At 37.0% G+C, this 21,016-nt stretch overlaps 1 protein-coding gene across 12 annotated transcripts in view; it reads right to left on the minus strand.

The window, feature by feature from the left end:
- TANC2 (tetratricopeptide repeat, ankyrin repeat and coiled-coil containing 2) overlaps positions 1-21,016 on the minus strand; it is a gene marked incomplete at its 3' end in the record, with an annotated part of 285,235 nt that overhangs the window by 52,874 nt on the left and 211,345 nt on the right. For all 12 annotated transcript variants that reach the window (XM_080677202.1, XM_080677201.1, XM_080677198.1 and 9 more), the window contains 3 exons: positions 17,096-17,327; positions 12,392-12,558; positions 8,307-8,914 (listed from right to left, as the gene is read on the minus strand). In XM_080677202.1, coding sequence (XP_080533328.1) covers positions 8,307-8,914; positions 12,392-12,558; positions 17,096-17,327 — 1,007 coding nt within the window. The remainder of the gene's footprint in view (positions 1-8,306; positions 8,915-12,391; positions 12,559-17,095; positions 17,328-21,016) is intronic.

Here is a 21,016-nt window from a genome sequence, read left to right on the forward strand (position 1 = left end):
AGGCTTTAATGCTGGGGATTCATCTAAGTTTCTCTAGGGTATAGCACAGTCCTTGTTGTAGAATAGAAGTTCAATAAATGTTTCATAAATGAATAAGTGCTAAGCAGATGGGTTCCAGGAAGAGCAACATGAGGACTTCTAGGTCCACTTTCCAATTCACTACCCAACTCAGCCTTGAATTTGTAGGCATCTCTGTTGCCATTGTTCAACTGTGAAATGAGTGTGACTATGACTCAAATATTGAGAAGAGATTGACAATCCTTGTCTTTTTCACCTCTCACTTAAAAAATTCTGCCTGCACTTAAACTTTGGTGATTGCTGCCTTACAGTCTGCTTGATGCTATCAATTCTCAGCAAATAACCCACACTTCTTTCCTTCCCCTTTAGCTTATCAGTTAGAAACTGCTTTGGTATGTTCTTCTCATGGATCCTAAATACAAAATACATTTCTAGTCAGCTTGTCTTACTGTTTCTTTTTCAATGTGGAAATTAAAGAGCCTGATGAACTATATGTAGCAGACTAAGTAAAGTATGCCCAAGATCTACCTTTGTAGAAATGAGCAGAGCAGCATTATTCTTTTTAAACATAGACTTTGGAGAGATTTACTGCTTTCTCCCACTTTGCCCCCCGTTTCCGATTGCCCTTTGGTTCATTAATGCACCACCGGCCTTAGGAAAACAGACGCCTCTCCTCTGACAATGGAGTCTTTAAGCAGTTGGCAGGGCTTCACGAGGCAGAAGAGCTATGACTGCACCAAACTGTCGCTGTTTGAAACATCAGCAGTAGGCACAGGATTTAACATGTCGCTCTTCCTCCTCCATTTTCCTTAGCTCTTTGTTTATACCACTAGTACAGCGCTCTGCCTTGAATTATAGTTATAAATGTGTCTGTTAAAACCAATAAGCTGTAAGTCCTGGTAGACTGATCTATTTTATTCATATTTGTATCCCCTTCAGTGCTTAACACAGAACCTTGAATATATTATGTAATAAATGTTCACTGAATGCTTGTTGAAATGCCTGTCTTCGCTCATTCCTGACACATGGTCACAGAGTGAACAAAAGACACTGTCTTTTGAACTGTGAGAAGAGTTTCTCAAATATTTTCAGTTGCAAGCTTAATATTAGTACCACTTACCATTCTTTTGTTCACTAATTCATTATTAAAAAAATATTTACTGAGTGCGCACTGTGTGCCAGGTACTCTATTAATCATTAGGAACACCAAGGTGAGCCTGCTAGAAAACGTTCTTGTTCTCACTTGAGCTCACTGACATTCTAGAGGGGAGAGTAAACAAGAAAGGAGTATTCACATACAGTAAATTAATGAGAGACTGGGATAAGTGTAGAAAGTAAAAAGGTTGCTATGATAAAGAAAACCAGGAGAAACTTACTTAGATATGGTGACAAGCAGAAGTCTCTCTGAAGAGGTGGCATTAAGCCGAGATCTGAAGGAAGCATGAGATCCTGCCATGTGATGAGCGAGGGAAAGTGAGCTTCAGATGGAGGGAATTGTTAAGTGCAAAGGCCTAGAGGTGGGAAGGAGTTCAGCAAGTTCAAGGAACTGGCAGATGACCAGTTATGACCAGGAAATCGTGTATAAACTAGCTCAATTTAGAGAGGTAGGCAGAAGCTATCTTTGTAATAAAGAGCTTTGAAAAATCTGTCTTTAATTTTATTATAATCATAACAAAAAACCATTGAAGGATTTCAGGAAGAGGTTACATGGTCTGATTTGCGTTTTTAAAAATCACTTTGGCTTTTGGTGAAATGGGTTGAAGGGGAGGCCAATTAGGAGGCTAAAGTAGTCCACGTGAGAGCCTAGGGTGTGGTAAGTAGAGATGGAAATAAGGGGATACTTAAAAGTAAAATTTGGGTGGTAGCACCAACTGGATATGCTACAGTGAATACATGTCTCATAGCCATGGGTTCTTACTGTAGAGAGAATAGAAGACTATTAGAGTTGATTTTACCAAATGTGGAGATCTATCTCCTTTTGAAAGTGTAGAGACAGCAGAGTAAGTTGCTCTACTCACAAAAAAGACAGTGTGCTGTCATATCCCATTAAGCTGGCGATACTCCTGATTACTGTGCCATTAATCTTAGTTTGACAACCTAGGAAAGCCTGTGGGGTTCCCATCTTTTCATTCAGCCAGTGTTGCTTCAGAGACTCATTAACAGGATAAATTAGCCTCTATTTCTGAGCTTTCAGTACAGAAGCCCCCTCTTATCCAAGGTTTTTACTTTTCGTGGTTTTAGTTATCCGTGGTCAACCATTCTGAAAATATTAAATGGAAAATTCCAGAAATAAACAATTCATAAATTTAAATTGCATGCTGTTCTGAGTAGCATGATGAAATCTCATGCCCTCTTGCTCTATCCTGCCCAACAAGTAAATAATCCCATGGTCTATAGTATCTACACTGTGTACATTACCTGCTTGTTAGTCACTTAGTAGTCATATGGGTTATCACGCACACAAAAATAGACTCTCTCACATAATTTTTATTTTAGTATGTTGCTATAATTGTTCTATTTTATTATTGTTGTTGTTAATCTCTTATTTTGCCTAATTTATAAGTTAAATTTTATTATAGGTGTGTATGAATAGAAAAAAACATAGTATATATAGGGTTTGATTACTATTCAGTTTCAAGCATCCATTGGGGGTCTTGGAACATATCCCACATGGATAAGGGGGTTGGGCGCTACTGTACCAAAAATTTCCCTTAACCACCTGCTCTACTTCTCCCAATTTTCAGATTTTTAGGTGAAGTTCTTTTAACCAGTATTTTCTATACACACACACACACACACACACACACACACACACGGTGGGGCAAAAGTAGGTTTATAGTTGTTTGCATGGAAAATAATACAATAAATAAATAATTATATAAGAATAAACTCTGGGTTTCACATACCCACAATTGTAAGCCTACTTTTGTCCCACCTTGTATACATGTATAACTATATCCATATCCATTTAATTTAAATATATTTTTAAACATATAAGCACTATCACTTTCTTGTAGCAAAATCAAGCAATATAGGAGAGTACAAGTTCTTTCTATGTTTTTATTAGTTCACTCTCTTCATGCCTGCCAGGCCTTAAAATGATGTTCTTTCTCCATCTTATAAGCAGAATTATTTCTCTGTATACTTATTAATTAGCAAACTTCACATGAGTTTCTTTGACAATAAGAATAAGTAATTCTCAGTTTTAAATGTGTTGGGGAAGAATTTTGATAACCAGCTTTTTCCAAATTTAATTTTGGGTTTGAAAAAGGAAAAAAAATGTTATTGCTGCCGATCTTCAAAGATATGAAAGTTTTAAAGGTGGGAACATTTGCCTATTTGACTAATAGATGTAGGTCCCATGATTTATGCTGAGAGAAAAATTTGTAAAGTAGAAGAACATCTGTGCATTGGCAAACTGGACACACTCCAATATATACATTAGATTTAATGTAATTTTCCCCTTGCATTATATCATAAAACCACAACTATGGTCACTAGAGTAATACTCTCAAATTTACTCTTGATGCTAATAGGGAGTTAGAAACATAGCTAATAAGAAAAAATATTTATTGTTAAATTAGACAAATCCCTAATAATATTACAGATTAATGAAATCTCTATTGGAAACCACACATCTAAATCATGACATTTGAATAGTGATTTCCCTTTAGTGGTAGAAAAGAATTAGAAATGAAGCAGATCTAAACCCAGCACAGAGATCAGACAGTTAATATTTTCAGCAGGTAAGATCATTTACTAATGGTTAAGTGCTAGTAAGGATGTTTGGTATACTTCCCTTCTCTTTGCTTTAACTCTTCCAAACCTCCTAAGGGTTGATTTAGTTCCTGGAGTTCCTTTTTTCTTCCCATGACCAATCACTTTGCTGAATTCTTTCCTAATGCTTTTAGAAAGCGGAACCCATGGTCTAACTTGAGGGTTTGTGCTTCAGTGGGGGAAGGTTAAATGTCATCTGGCCTGGAGGCTCATGTTTGGATTAAAAAAACCAAACAAACAAAATCACCATAACCCTGAAATTCACCATTTTGTGGTCATTTCAGACCTACGTATTCTACAAAAAGCCAGACTGTCCAGGTCCTGGAACAGAGTTTTCCTTTATAGGAAGACTGCCCTCTTTTTTCCTTAGATAAGCTGCTTCTTCTCTGACACTCTGCTTTGTGGCATGGATCTGAAGCACCAGTTCTCCAAGGTATATTCACTGACTAACAGGCCCCAAATAATTAGAAAAAAATCTCAATAGACCACTTATATCAACTCTGTTCACAAAGAATCAAGTAAGTACTCAACTATCCTCATAGGTATAAACAGGATTTGTATAGCCTTTTCCTTTTTTCACCCACCATAAAAGTTGCTTCTCTTAGTTCGAGGAAATCAGGACACCCCCAAATTAGGTTTCCAATTCACAATCTTAGGTTGTAGCAGCTCAGTACTCATTAAAAAATGTTCACAACAAGCTTTATGTGTTTTATTCAAACAGTTAAAAATAAGGCAGCTGAGAATTAAAGAGAAAATGAGGCAGCTGCATTTTCTAATTTCTGTATTAAAATCTTACATATATATTCCCATTTATACATATATGTTGATCTGCAAGCTGATCCTAGGGAAGGTGAGACCAGATACTATGAAAATAGAGATAGTGAGGAAAGGAAACAGAAAAATAGAGTGGGGATTCATTCAGGGATAGTCTAAAGTTATGGAGAAATATTAAGCAGCACCATAAGGCTTTAAAAACTAGACAGCACCACTAGGCTGGAGGACCCAACTGTCTACTCTATCAGCCTAAAATTTCACCTAGCAAAGTCACTAGTAGGTTAGGCATAAGGCTGGTGACTTCTCTCAAAAGCCTTACTTAAAATGCATAAGTTGCTTCAAATGGATTTTCTACTTCCCTCTTATTAGCATAATAGCAGAAATTAGTTTACTAGATTAGTGAGTTAATCTGATATCTCAGTGCCTAAGGGAATAAAATCATAGGACAGATTAATTTCAGAGTATGACAGTGATGAATAGTAGGAAATAAAAGGCAGAATAATGTGGTGAAGTCTCAGGTTTGTGAGGGATTCAAAAGGTATACTTTTATGTAGAATGCAAATCCAAAATCTTACAAGTTTTGAATAAAAGATTTTTGAGTGCTACTTTACTTGGTTTGATAAACACATATAAACACACACATATAAATACCCTACACCTTGTTAACAAGTCAAGAAAAGACATCTTTAACTCATCTCTCTCTGTGACAGTTATATGTCTATGCAACATTAGGTAATTTCTCTGGGGCATCAATTCTCTGCCCTGATTCTGGAACAACAGAAAGTCTGATACTTAAAATGAAGAAACTGTCTCAACTGCAACACTGACTTCTGCTTCTGCTATTTCCTCTTTCCAGCACCATCCTCAGATTACTGACTCTTCAGTTTAGCAGAAGTAGCTCTCTGGTGGCCTATTTCTAATGAAGATCAACTACTTTTGGCTTCAGTGGAATATTCTTATCTGTGTCTAATGCCCTAATAAGGTCAACAAGTTCAGGGTGAACAAGTGAGTGCTGAAAAGTCCAGGAAAATGGACTAGCAGAAAGAGATGTTCCCTTGCTTCTGAAAGTTCTCCTTACACAGAGATATGTATGTTAGGTACTGACCTATCTAGTGTAATTTTAGAGGCATCAAGTTGGTCTCCCCTGGTCTACTGAGATACATTAGATGCTACAGAGAGAAACTGGAAAGAAGGTAGAGAACAGAGGGGGAAATATGTATAGGAAGTAGAAGCAGAAGGTCACAAAGACAAACCCTGCTTGGAGAGAGCCCTACTAATCAGACTTGCCTGAAATGGAAAGCAATTACAGCCAGTTTCTTTGAAAGGCCACCTTGGGCTTTGCCAATAGCATTAAATTCTTAGTGAATTTCCATCTCATTGACCCAGGGGGCCTCAAACTCTGAGATCAATACTTTAGTAACAAAGCTGGTGCCAGACAGTGCTGGGTAGAAGACTGAATTCCAACTGAAATGAAATGTAAGGAAGCTTTTATGATAACTCTTGGTCCTACTATTTTATTCTCTGCCATTAAGTGATATATGATGATACCTTAGCAGCCCTGAGCATTACTCAATCACCAGGCAACAGACTACAGGTACACCTTGTTTTACTGTGTTTCATGTTATTGAGCTCCACTGATGCTGCATTTTTTAACAAATTAAAGGAAAGACTCTTCACCAACAGAAAGTTTATGACTTGCTTTATTGTGGTGGTCTGAAACGGAGCCTGCAATATCTCTGAGGTGTGCCTATACACAACATTTGAAGTTAGAAGTGTTTGCTCGTCTTGTCTCAGTGTATCAGCCTGTTGCTGAAATGCTCCTAGTTAATAAACAACGTTGAGAAGACTGTAAAACCATGATATGGCTACATAAATACCACATTTTCTCCTTTGGAAGCCCCTGAAGGTTTCATTTGTTGTAAGGACACTGCTAATTCTGTGGTAGTCTGGCTACTGTGAACCTCAGCTTTCAATCCTCTGAGATATATCAGCTGGCAAAGTTTCTCTGGAAACTGATTTCAAAGTGTTTATAAGTTAAAGAGACCAATTCTAGATTGGTCTCTTTTTCTTAAATATGTGGTTGCCAACTCTTATGTGTTAAGCATCAGTAGCAGTACTCGTGGGGTTTATAATAAAATCCTCTTGGGAATGTCATACAATTTTTGTTTGTTTGTTTAAAGCTTGTGCCCCAAAATGCTAATAGTAGAAGACTGTTGCTACCTATCTAATTAATCATAGGATTGAGTTAAAGTGGACCTGAAGGGTCCATTTACTGCAAAGAGAAGGAAGGAAAAAGGACATTTCCTAAACACTCTGTATGTACTATGTACTATTCTAGGCATTATACTTACTACATGACCTCACTTAATTCTCAACAACTTTAGGAATTATTATCCCTTTTATGTAAATAAGAAAACTATATAAGAAGCATGCAACTTTCCAAAGGCCACAGTTCCTAGAAGAGGTAAGATTTCTAGGCAGGTAATCTGACTCAAAAGTTCATGTTCTTTCCACTAGTTTGTTTCTTTAAGTTTCCCTTTGAGGGTAAATACCAGGAAATCTACTGTCTGGCTTGATATCGTCATCAGAGTCCGGAACTAATTTTCTAATGAATCAGCCTGAAGTGGGCTGAGCAGCATGCTCACAAGCAGTTGTCTCTAATAAGGCCGGGTGATGAACACGCCAAGAGAGTAATAAAACCTCATAGTCAAATTTGGCCGATACTTTTGAGGCAGAATAAACTCTGCATTTGCCACCTATGTTGTTGGTGTCTTTGTTTCCAGGAAATCAGGGTAGACCTGCTTTTGAAAACACCAACTTAATTAAAGGAATAATTCTTTGAAAAAGGTAATGTGGAGAAGTAGAAAGAACACACCCCTAGGAAGATAGAGATCTGGTTCTGCCCAAGAGAACGGGAAACAGTTTCATATTTAGTCTGGTTTGTTGAGCTGAGGAAGATTTTTAAGTCAGGGTCAAGTCCATCAGGAAAGAGTGCTGGGGTGAATCAGTGCTATCTGCCATGGCTGAAGGACAGGGGAGTGGTGGTACATACCATGTATTTGCCATCCCTCTTCTAGTCCCTCCTCCTTTCTCCCACCTATTAACTTGTGTTGGACAAGTGATTCAGAATTTTTAAGGCCTTTTATAGTACAATGGGAATAATGGCACCTTATTTATCTAAAGGTAAAGTGGCTAGACCAACTGATCTCTTCAGTTGGTCACCAGTCTTTTTCAGCTATGAGATTTAAGATTCAATTTTCCAGTATAAATCTTAGTACTGGCTGGGCTTTGATGAGATTAGTCATTGGTGACTTTTAACAATGGTATGGCTTTTAAAAGGGCAATCACCGTTTTTTAAAGTGATTCTGCTCTAAGTCAAAGAGATGGATAATATATCAATTCTTTCTTCATATCTGAAGAAAACTGAAGAAGTCTGTTAAATGGCTAAATTAATTATAGCCTGGGATCACCAGTGTGAACCCAGAATATTATTTAGGAAAAATACAGGAATATACAGGAGCATTCTACATATCTATGCGGATTTTGAATCTCAAGGAGATAACAATGTGAGAAAATAAATTAGTTAATCTCACTACAACCTTGTCTTGAGAAGAAACAGATATTTCCTTTATGTGAAATGTTCAATGGAGAACACTTCTCATTGCTTTCAATACCCATGTTCCCTGCAGTAAAAACAAAATAGGTTCAGAATTGCTTATTACAGATCTATGGCTTACCTGGGATCACAGAGAAATTTGGTTTTCTCTCCTTCTTCTCTCCAGATAAGCCATTCTCGAAAAGAAGGATGTACAAACATACGAGTCATGTCTCTGCGCTTGATTAGAAACATGGAGAGGTTTTCCATTCTCTGCTGAAAGTCCTCCCATTCTAGTGTGCCTTCAATGCTACCAGCATTGATGGCCTGGAAGATATGTTCATCAGTCAGTGGGTGGAGAGAGGCCACTGCAACATTCAGGAGAGGCATCACCCGGTCAAAGGAAGACTGGGTTGGAAACTTCATATTGCACTGGAGCAAATAAACCTCAGAGAGCGAAACAGGAACTACTTTGTAGCTAGAGCTCTTTAACACTAGATAGCCTTTCTCTATGAGGTCAAATGTGAGTTTCAGGTATAAATAGGACCCTTGACTGAGGGTCTTGAGATGAGAACTGAGTTTGCCAAACGTAGTATTGTCCATTTTGCCATTAAGTGAAATGTTATTCTGGATCTCTGAGCTGCTGTGTATCCGGTGTAGGATGTAAGCCTGCAGGTCCTGGTCTATGGCTTCATTCTCTTCTAGTCGATCCAAAAAAATCCTATGAAAAGGCAGCAGCTTGGTAATTTCCTAAAACAGATGGAGAGAGATAGACAGAAAGACCTTCAGTTTCCCCTAATTCTTATGATAAACTATGGGGTTAAAAATTTATTCTGAATTTCTGAGTGGCTGAAGAAAACATAACCAAGTATTAGTATGCATAGATTAAAACAAATTAGTTGCACAGAAGGAACATTCTTCCTAATATTGAGACTTAAGATAATTTTATGGTTCCTCATAAAGGATACTTTAGGAGTGATTTAATGGTCAATATTCTAAATAACACTTCTAAAATAAACAGAAAATAGAGTACCATATAACTTTTTTTTTTCTCAGTGTAAACTATGGCATAATGTCAAAGTAAGAAATGCACAAGGACTCAAAGAATGCCATATAAAAATGTGGTTTTCTAACCTTCCAAATAAAATGATGCATTTTAATACAGACCTTTTGAAGATGCCTTAGCCCATATAATATTTCTAATAGTGGAAAGTGTGGTGCCTTGGTGATTAGCTTGGACATTATATTGGGGAGAGGTGATAGGGCTTTGTGGTAACTCATGCTCTGGATTTCATCTTTTGTCATCTGCTTACAGACTTTGCTCCTGTAAGTATCCACTCTCTTTCCTGCCATCCATTTCTTCTATGCTACTGGATCACACAGACCCCGTAATTTCCTTAGCTACAATCCTATATCTCAGTTCCCATGTTTTAGTAAAATTTCACATAAAAGTTTTCTCTATGTACTGTATCTAATTCTTCCTTTTCCATTCTCTCCTCCATTTGTTGCAATAAGGTTTCCATACCATCACCTGACTGAAATGGTTAAGATTATCAATAATCGTCACCTTGCCAAATCCAATAATCAAAGCTGCAGTTTTCATCTTCCTCAACCTCTCGGCAGCAGTATTTGACACAGGGGATCACACCGTTCTCTTGAGTCACTTCTGCAGCTTGCTACCTTATAGCATGTTCCCTTAACTTTCCTCTTAGCACACTGGCAACTCCTACCCAGGAATTTTTGCTGGTTCCTTTCATTTCTCAGTCCTCCCGGGCTCAGGTCTCCATTCTTTTATCCAGCCACTCACTCCCTAGGACAGTTAATTTGGTTCCATAGTTCTAAATTATTATCTCTATGCAGATAATGCCTAACTTTGTATTTCCAGCTTAGTCATCTCCCTTGAGCTCTCCTCTTTTATTTCTGTCTATTAAACATTTACACTTAGATGTTTCATACACAAACCTAATGTGACTAAATCAGAACTGCTGAATTTTGCCCCCTCCACAAAACCTTCCCATGTCAATAAATGGTATCATCACAAACCCTACAACCAAATTGTAGGCGGTATCTATGATCTTTCTCCTTTCCAGCATTTACCCACTTGCTCACCAAAACCCCATGATTCACACCCAAATCTTCTCTCTTGCTCACATCCACATTTAACCCACAAAATCCTTTTGATTCTTCAAAATTTTGTCCAAATATGACTTTACAGGGTCTCCATCATCATCTTAAATCTAAGCCACCATCATCTTTCACCTGTATTTCTGCTTCCATTCTTGATCTCCTACATTTTATTATCTACACAGCCAGCAGCCAAAGAAATCTTTTAAAAAGGTAAATCAGATCTGATCACTCTACAAGGCACCTTGAAGAGGCCTTTCCTATCTGTCCTATCTAAAATAACTATCACCCCCTTTTATCCCTTTATACTATTTTGTCTTTGTAGCACTAATACTACCTATAATTTTAACATGTATATATAATTTTTTACTTGTTTATTGTTTGTGTTCCTCACAAGAACATACGCTTTATGAGGGCAGGGAAATTATCTGTCTTGTTCATTGTTGTATCCTTAGCTCGTAGCAAATGCCTGACACACCTGAAGAACTTAGGGCTCGTTGTTTAACACCTATAAATTATTTCACTGTCAGAGCTGAATGAAAATAATTTTTTAAAATTCTTGAAGTAAATGAAGTATCTGGGAAGTCTATAAAGACACTGAAATTTGGACTTTGTATATTAATATGCATAATACTTTTCCTGTTCTTTGGCATAGCTGAAAGTCATACTGAAAAAGTCTTTTGAGATTACACATGGCATTATATAAAAATATAAATGAGGATAACATCTCCTAAGCATAGATTTAATAAAATTAATCAGAGATTGTGTTCCTAGAAGTTTCTTCTATTCATCCTTCATCTTTAACAATCAAGTTACTGACCGATAATGGTAGATTATGTAATTTTTATTTGTAAAGATGCATTTATGTTGATTCATTCATATCCTTTAATTCAAATTACTTTGAGATTAATAATAAACATCAACAAGATGGTAGCCAGGATTAGAAGTATACTTTTTGATCAAAGAGGGAAGTAAAGCTAATTGGTTAGTATACAGAAATGGTACTAAGTGCCTGGGAGGAGGAAAAAGGAGGGAAGCAAGACTACTTTCTGTGCATTAGCAATTGTTATGAGGGGGTTGCATCAAAATACAGTAAATCCTCACTTAACTTCATCAATAGGTTCTATAGCTTTAAGTGAAACAACATATAACGAAACCAATTTTATCATACACTAATTGATATAAACAAAAGTTAAGTTCATATGGCATCTCATCAGTGTTATAGTGAAATAACACTGAACAAAACGTTATTCAAGGATCTGCAATAGGTGTATAATATATAAGGTTTTAGTGTTCATCAAAATATTTTAATGTTTATAAAAAAGACAGCTTGTTAGGGGAAAAATGTTGAGAAATCCTGTTGCAAACCAAGTGTGAGTAAGTAAAGAATGGGAGATACCAACTCAGCTACAATGAGAATGGCAGAGAAGGTGGGGTCATTTATTCTTCAACCATATGTCTTTATAGGCTCAGTTCCACATTCCTAGTCCTTCGTCCGGGCCATTAAGTGATCAGTGAATGAGCAGGGAAGGTAATTAAAAATAAACCTTATCTCGCAGTTGTAGTAAATTTAACCTCAAACCTTAATATTGCTAATAGTTCTTAGACGAAGGCACATACAAGTCCACCATCATGCTATAGAAAAGTTGTTCAAGTAGAAGCAGAGGGACGAACTAGAAAATCTGACTCTAGATTATAGATTGTACCAACTTCAGCATGGCATTAAATGATAAAAAATATAAAACAAAAGTCAAGCAGTAAATTAGAGTGTTAGGAACTCTATTTGCATTGCTGTTTGTCCTCAGGACAATGTCTAGAAAAATGGACACTTTCTTTTCATGCTATTTTGAAGGACACTTTATCAAAACTTACCCAGAGCAATAGGAATGAGAATCTGAGATAAGAGAGTCATATATAGAGAATGTACTCTCTAAATCTTATGTCTTACTCTCAAAATAGGCCCTTAGAGAATTATCCTTGCTAGGGCTCTAGAACATGGTAGGGGTTTAGTAAAACTCATCACTAAAGGAACAAGGACCTAGAACTTTGTCAGTTTAAGCACTCTCTAAGGGAAATAATTTATGTTCCAAAGCAAACACATACCTGTAAACTGGTCCTAACTGTTACAATTAGTTTGAGCCAGGAAGGAAATTTTCCAATCATTTTACTCAGAAATGATACAATTGTATCCCCATAATCCGGTTTGTGAAATTCTGCTTCATTTAATCCATCAATTAAGATGATGAAATCTTCATCTGGAATTTTTCTCTCTGAGGTAGAAAGAAACAAATTACTTAATAATTACCAAGTGAATAAGTGAGTTCTTTATGGGTCTTTGATTAGATATCTGGTTGGGGCAAAAAATACTAATAAAAGGTCTTTCATTTGTTTACTAAGTGCTCAGGGTACATAATTTATTATAAAGAAAATAATTCATATAGTGAATTCATTTTTTCATCAAGCGTAAAAGCTTTTGTCACATATATATTAAATATATGTATTATCATCATCATTTCCGCCATATTATCAGATGTGAGATAGTCTGAGCATTACATTTATGACTATCTGCACATGGTAATTCATGTTCCTTTGGGAATTAAAAAAAGGAGGTTTAATTTGAAGTCCAAAGCAGTATAAAGGACTACATGTGAATGTGTAGTGAGAAGGAAGGGATGGGGGAACAGAGAAAAGGAATCCCAACCGATAGACAGATTTTAACTAGGCAGGTTGGATCACAAACTCTTATAGAACTAACAGCCTCCTAGACTATCCCTAAAATAGCTCCAGTGGGATTAGACTCTTCTGTGATCTTCCCAGGGGATGAGAAGTCACATGAAGTCTGCCATGCTTGTGTTCAGTTCCCTCCTGAACTCTATTCTATCTTAAATTGACAAAATCAGTTTATCCTTAGGGCTATGCTGTAGAAGAAGGCTTGGTAAAATTTCAGGCTTCTACTCTCATAAAATGCTTACTGATTTACTACATTGAACAATTAAAAATCCCCAGGTTGAATCAACATTTTAGTACAAATGAGTTGAGTAACAAGTAAAGGTTACTAGTTACAGTAATAGGACCTTACATATTCTGAAGGGAAGAAAGCAGGGGAAGAGAGAAAGAAGTCACTGGATGCCTGAAGTGGGAAACAGGTTCTATCGAGGAGGAAAAAGATGGAGCTGGGGGTAAAAGGAAAGCTCTACGGATTTGTGTACAAGATTGTCTCTGTTAGCCTTTAAAAGAGTCAAGACCAAATGAAAGTCTACATATTTTGGTTTCACATTTGAAAAGATGTACATTTTTCTGCATGATTAATAAGACTTTATATTTCCCCCCTAAAGTACAAGCTTTATTATATAAAGGAATTTAATTTCAATATCCTAAGTACTAGAAGTCAGTTTTCAAATTATGACAAGTTTTTACTATTACTTTCATCTGGTGACATTTTAGGAAGAGAAATGAACTAGGATCCTAGCTCTTACTATTAACAATGAACATTAATGAAACAGCATTCTATATGATGGAGTCTGAGAAAGCACATTATTCCTTTGGGGAGTACAAAGCATTAAGGAAGAGAGGAGTTGCTTGGCACTAATTGGGATTTACCTGCACAGCTGGAGGCTCTTATGTTCTTGGCTTTGAGGACGTTGGCTCTCTTAAGTGTAATTGTGCCTTTAATTTACATAGAGGAATTTTCTAGTTGCATTCTGCTGGGCAGATATAATAGACCTATCCCTTGTTACTGAACACCATCACCTGACCCCACCCAGTGGTGCACTGGAGCCATCCTGACTGGTTCAGGAGAATACACTGTAATATTTTCAAGAGCTGGCACCCTAAAATAGGCAAGGTGGGAATATTTATTTACACAATGGAAACTGGCAATTGTTACAAGCCCTCCTCGTGCAGCTGGTTGTTAAAAATTTACCAGCAACACCACTGTCTCCACTGCTTCAATTACACTTCCTTTAACTTCACCAGGCTCCTTCATAAGAAAGCCATGATTTTTAAGTGGAGAAAAGGGTCTGATGATAATGCACTCGTTGAGATTTTCTTTGGGAAAAACAGTTCAAACACATTCTCGAGCATAAAGATCAAGAACTTGCGTTAAATTATGATGTAGATGTTTTAATGAACAAAACAATTCAATGTCTTAATAAAATTAAATTTTTATTTGCATAAATCACCAGTAGATATTATTCATCCCATGAGTAAACAATATATCATTTCTTAAAAAAAAGAAGTGCCTCACTTAAGATAATTATATTATTCTAAATCTTGACTTTTTTTTGAGATCCTTTTCTTTTGAAGGAGTTACTTAGAAGTCACCTATTAATACAGTTGCTATTAGGTGTCAAAATATTTCCCCTGTTAAGAAATAAGAATGGCATATTTATCTAAAAATATATTTTTTAGGATTCAGATAAACAAAGGCAAAGAATTTCCAAATGATACTAATATTGCAAAACACTGAGAACTATTCCTAAATATCCTTTTTCTTTGCTAAATGATGAAGTTTTCAATTATCAACTTAAAAGGTAAGACTTTGAGGATCTTTAGACTATGTCTTTCAAATGCAACTAGCTTTATAAGAATGTTCCTACATGTTCATTTTCAAACCTTTGTAGGTTATTAAAAATTACTCTAACCCAGTAGCTTTTAAAAGATTTTACAGACAAATGAAAATTTTAAAAATTGCTACTTACATATTTAAATGTAAGAACATTTAAAGTATAACTACTATCCACTATCACCATTATTTCACAGAATAAAACAATATTTTAACATTAAAAAAGTAGGAGACATAATCTATCTAAACTTTACATATATGCATATGCAAAACTACATCTATATTTATAGGTGTTTCTTTTCTTTTTTAAAAAATGTATTTTTATTGATTTCAGAGAGGAAGGGAGAGGGAGAGAGATAAAAATATCAATGATAAGCCCTAGCTTGTTTGGCTCAGTGGATAGAGCATCAGCCTGTGGACTGAAGGGTCCCAGGTTCGATAATGGTCAAGGGCACATGCCCAGGTTGCAGGCTCAATCTCCAGTGGGGGCCGTGCAGGAGGCAGCCAGTCAGTGATACTCTCTCATCATTCATGTTTCTCTCTCTCTCTCACTCTCCCTTCCTCTCTGAAATCAATAAAAATATATTTAAAAATATTAATGATAAGAGAGAATCATTGATCAGCTGCCTCCTGCATGTGCCCTGACTGGGAACTGAACCGTGACCTCCTGCTTCATAGGTTGATGTTCAACCACTGAGCCACCCCCAGCCAGACTCTTTTTTTTTTTTTTAAATGGAATCTATGGCGGTGACATTTGTCCACAAAACCATACAGGTTTCAAGTAGGCTGTTTCTATTTTCTTATTTTGCCATGGACTAATGAAAACCTCAAATGGACTGGTTCTTAGGAACCACTGTTCTAGCTGACAAGTCTTTGGAAAGGTTTCCTAAACCCTTTAATCCTTGTTTTTAATCCCTTGTAAATATATATATTCGCCAGGGATCCCTCACTGCCCTCACATGTATACTTAACAAATACTTGAACTTTCTTCCTTACTAGTCTCATTGTAAGACTCTACTTAAGTACCTGAGAGAAATAAGAATTATAGAAACAGCATGAGATGAGATAGTGGCAAGTACCAAAGTCAGAACTGAATCCCAGTGCATGATATTTCATTATTGGCATATTGTACAGAAAGTAATCAAAAGTGAAAAGGCGGCTCATATTAGACAACATTTTTGTTCAGAAAATCTGCATATTACATGTGAATTATCTTCCTTTTAGTTGTCGTAACATATTAGTGTGACCTTTCACTTCATATTGATGGCTGAGAAACTTCAATGTACAAAAAATAATTAAATATATTTGGGGAGAAATTTCAAGATTTAAACAAGCCTAGGGTATGCTAAAGCTAATAGGTATAGAGATATTCACAGAGATCATCAGAGTGGAAAAGAGAAATTTTGATAGTTGAGTAAACAGCACGAAGGCTGAAATAGCTGAAGATGACAGCCAGAAGAATGGAAATTATAATCACTTGTTCTTTCCTATGAGTAGCTCCAAAACTCTCAAGAAAGATAAATAATTCTCCCAGGAATAAATAGGATTGCTCAGGAATCTCATGCTTTCTCAAATCTTTTTCTTTGGCTTCCAGAATTGACAAAACATTGTTAAGGGGATGGGGTGGGAATAGGGCAGAGATGGGTAAAGGAGGAGACGTTGCACTTAGGCCATAGTCAACACTAGAGATGCCGAGGAAAAAAGGAGGAAAGGCAGAGGCATGAGAGGGAGGATTCCATTTCACCCCTTTTCCCACTTAAAAAATATCTTTATATCTTTTAGTGGTCAATTAAGCTATTTTTAGTGTATATATAGTGAGTTGTGCAACCATGGATGCCATTTCCATTTACCTGAACTGTAGAGTAATAAAAAGCATCAAGCATAAAGATTGGAGGTTTCTCATAGTGGAAACTCCACAACACCAAGTTGGAGCCGTGATTTTACTGATTTATTTGAACTCACAGAAAGGTCTGGAAGTTCTACTATCTTTACCACAACAAAGATGCACTATATTTGGAAATGATAATGGGAAGATTTATAAAGAAAGAAGGAAGTGGCACTTCCTGTAGGAATTTTTATTTTTCAAGTAAAATCTTTTATCTGTTAACTGTATTCTGTGGGATATCAGCTATGGAACATTTATTTTTGGCAATGTGATAAAAAAAATAATTTCTGTAATATGCTGCAGGTAAACTTGGGCTCCAAAGCCTCCACCTTTCATCTTCTTTGCATCTCATCTGTACCTTTGTGGAGATTCTCTAGGGGCTCCAGGACACCTCTCCGGAAAGAGGCCATGGGGTCTTGAACACAGGACCGAAGGCTCAGCATACTCTGTAGGTGAGGCTCCCGAAGAAGCTGCTCCCGATAGGCCACCAGCTGAGGGGAGCGGCAGAGCAGGGCAGCAACGTTGTGGACAAATTCTGGCACCAGGCAGGTGTAGGCATTATCTGCTTGACAATAATGATAGGCAACTACCTACAAAAGAAAGATGAGAATGCAGACACGTTTACCAGTAGCAAGAGCAACAGCCACAATTATTATCTTCTCTAACATGGTTTTTTGTTTCATTATCCCTCAACTTTTCAAGTAAAAATAAAAGCTGCCAACTCAGCCTGGCCAGCATGGTTCAGTGGTTGAGCGTCGACCTATGAACCAGGTCGATCCCCAGTGTGGGGCGTGCAGGAGGCAGATGATCAATGATTCTCTCTCATCATCGATGTTTTTATTTCTCTCTCCCTCTACCTTCCTCTCTGAAATCAATAAAAATATATTTAAAAAGAAAAAGCAGCCCTAACTGGTTTGGCTCAGTGGATAGAGCGTTGGCCTGTGGACTGAGGGGTCCCAGGTTCGATTCCGGTCAGGGGCGTTGTACCTTGGTTGCGGGCACATCCCCAGTGGGGGGTGTGCAGGAGGCAGCTGATCAATGTTTCTCTCTCATTGATGTTTCTGGCTCTCTATCCCTCTCCCTTCCTCTCTGTAAAAAAATCAATAAAATGTATTTTAAAAAAATCTACTAACTCAGAAATTGCCTGATTTATCTAAGATCAGAAATTTGATAATATACTTTTACTGTATACATATATCATAATTATATATCAATTAATATTTATAAATACAAATGAGTTTTCCCTCTGGATTATAAGAAATAGGAAGCAAGCCTGAGAATAAATATTTACATTAATCTCTCTAATATTTATTCAGCATAGAGCAATACAGGAGTCTGATTTTATAACAAAGTATTAGGAATAAGATATTCAGAGAAAAACCATATGTCAGTCCCACCAAACACATTTGTTTATGTCATCACATTTTAAATTATAGTTATGCTATAAAAAGCCTTATAAAAATAAAATAATTCAGTTTTAAGAATTATCATTACATATTTTCTGAGCACCTGTAGACAAGAAAATCAAAATTAGATAACAGATCTGGTTGGTGCTCAGTGGTTGAATGTCGGCCCATGAACCAGGAGCTCATGGTTTGATTCTAGGTCGAGGCACATGCCCGGGTTGTGGGCTCAACCCCCAGTAAGGAGTGTGTAGGAGGCAGCCAATTGATGGTTCTTTCTCATGGATGTTTCCAACTCTATATCCCTCTCCCTTCCTCTCTCTCTCTCTCTATATATATATATATGAAAAAGAAAAAAATTAGGTAACAGGAAGAAGGAAAGGAGTGAGATTTTTTTGTTAGATGTAGGTCTTAAATTCAAAGAACTGAGAAAATGTATAAATCTTCATAGAGGGACCTGGAGAGTATTATGCTAAGTGAAATAAGCCAGTCAGAGAAAGACAAGTACTGCATGATCTCACTCATATGTGGAATCTAAGGAACAAAATAGATTCAGAGACAAAAAAGTATGGAACAGACTGTCAAATCTCAGAGGGAAGGCGGGGGGGGGGGGGTAGGGGGGAGAAGGGGAAGAGATCATCCAAAGAACTTACATGCAACTCTATTTATATAAGCCCAGTGACTGAATGGCAGAATGACCAGAACGACCAGTCGCTATGACGTGCACTGACCACCAGGGGGCAGACGCTCAACGCAGGAGCTGCCCCCAAGTGGCCAGTGTGCTCCCACAGTGGGAGCACCACTCAGCTGACCAGGATGAGTGGCGCTGCCACAGCAGGCTGATCCCTGCAGGCCATGCCCCCCACCAGTGCACGAATCCATGCACCAGGCCTCTAGTATAAGCATAACCCATGGACACAGACAATAGGGTAGTGAAGGCCTGGGGAGGGGAGAGGGGTGGGCTAGAAAGGGTCAATGGGGGAAAAAAGGGGACATATGTAATACTTTCAACAATAAAGATTTAAAAAGAAAAGAAAATGTATGAGTCTTAATATCACCCAGGGTGTGAGTTGGCTGGCTGGAACCTGGAGTTTTAAGCTCGGAATTTCTGCTTGAATTTGCAGAGCTTACTCTTTGCCTCAAGGACAAATGCAGAGGGTGGTTTTAATCTAGACCATTCTGTTGGTTTGGTAGTACCCACAAAGTGATAAGATTGTGTAGATAACATGAAATTGGCAGGGGAGACTCAGCTTGAATATATGGAAGGCACCTGGCATGGTGTTCAGCACACAGTATGCATAGTTGTCTCCATCATCATTGCCTTCCTCCTTCTCTTCCTCTCCATCATCATTATGGTCATCATCAAGGTTCTATATAGTTTCTTTTTCAGCCACTGGTTTTGTGTCTACAGGCATTTGAAATTTGCCCCAAGAGCACTCATAAATGTACTATTGGGATTCCAGCTCTTCAATCATCTCTCAGAATTACCCATTAAAGTGTTCTGTTTTGAACGGATTCTTAATCTGTAGGTATGGTCATCCCAATTCCTTAACAAATGCTGGAAATGTCACTTTAATAGCTGAAATCCCTCTCATTAAGCATACAAAGATTGAACAATACAGAAAATGTTACTAGACATATAAAGCTGAAGACAGGAATTGCTTGTGAGTGAAGCAATGATATGGAATTGGAAATGAGAAATTGTACTAAAAAAACTTAACTCTTTTCGTCAGGTAGACTGCTCATTGCTGAAGTAAGGAACCCAAAGAGAAAACTAGGCAGCAATTAATTTGTCCCCTCAATGAACAGTGAATGTCAGTGATTATGTCCACATGGATACAAATCTCCACTTTATAAAAAGCAAACATCAAACCTCTGAATCAATATGAACTTTCACCATATTTTACTTCAATTGATTTCACAGCTCAAAAAGCAAAACACAGCTGAGCAAACCAGCTGTTAACTTACCTTTTATCTAAAGTAATAAGTTAGAAGTTAAAAATTCTGAAATTTAGGAAGAGGGTTCTTTTGCTGCTTTCATTAAAAACCATCTGTACTCTTGGCTGAATGAGGTTTTATCTAACAAAGGTTAAATAACATTGCTAGTGGTGCCCCTTCTACAGCTACTTGTCTTTTAATTTTAAATATTTCTTTGGTATTTCAAATATAAAATCTTGATTCCTTTGCAGAATTCAGGAAGAAAGATCATTCAACATCTTCATAAAATCTGCACTGTGGTGCAAAATAGGTTTATTAGACACTTCAAAATAGTTACGTAGTATGTATATGTACATACAATCTGTCAAAAACATTTGGTACTTCCTGCAAATTATCTATTGACATTATCTACAACTTTCCTTACATATACAAATAGGAAACAAATCTGGGAATGTTAGTTTTTTCCTTCAGTCTGCCATTGTATCAGTGTTCAGTGATGTATGTTAGATCATTCCCTACAGCTTTGAGGAAGTCATCAGGGCCACCCATACTCGGTCACTATTATTCCAACTTCCTGGAAACGGTTCAGAATGAGTCTACACTCAATACATCAGGCAGGTAAAACCTTTCTCCTTGGTTAATTCTTGTTTCTTACAATTACTTGTTGAAATTTTATTTTCAGTTATGTCTTTTGTATATTATCAATTTTTCCTTCTAAAGTTTTTATGTTAAATCCCTAAACTTGTAGAGTTGGTATACAGTATTATATTAGTTATTAAAACAATTCTATCCAAAATATATAGGATCTGATGAAAATCGTATTAATTTTTTAAAGACCGTAAGTGAATTTTAAATTACTTCTGTGAGGGAAGAAAGGAAAGGGGAGGTTTGTAGATCATATAGACAAAAGAAAAGTCTGGAGGTCAGGATAGCCTTGG

This window comes from Plecotus auritus (assembly GCF_963455305.1).
Source record: "Plecotus auritus genome assembly, chromosome: 7".
Lineage (NCBI taxonomy): Eukaryota > Metazoa > Chordata > Mammalia > Chiroptera > Vespertilionidae > Plecotus > Plecotus auritus.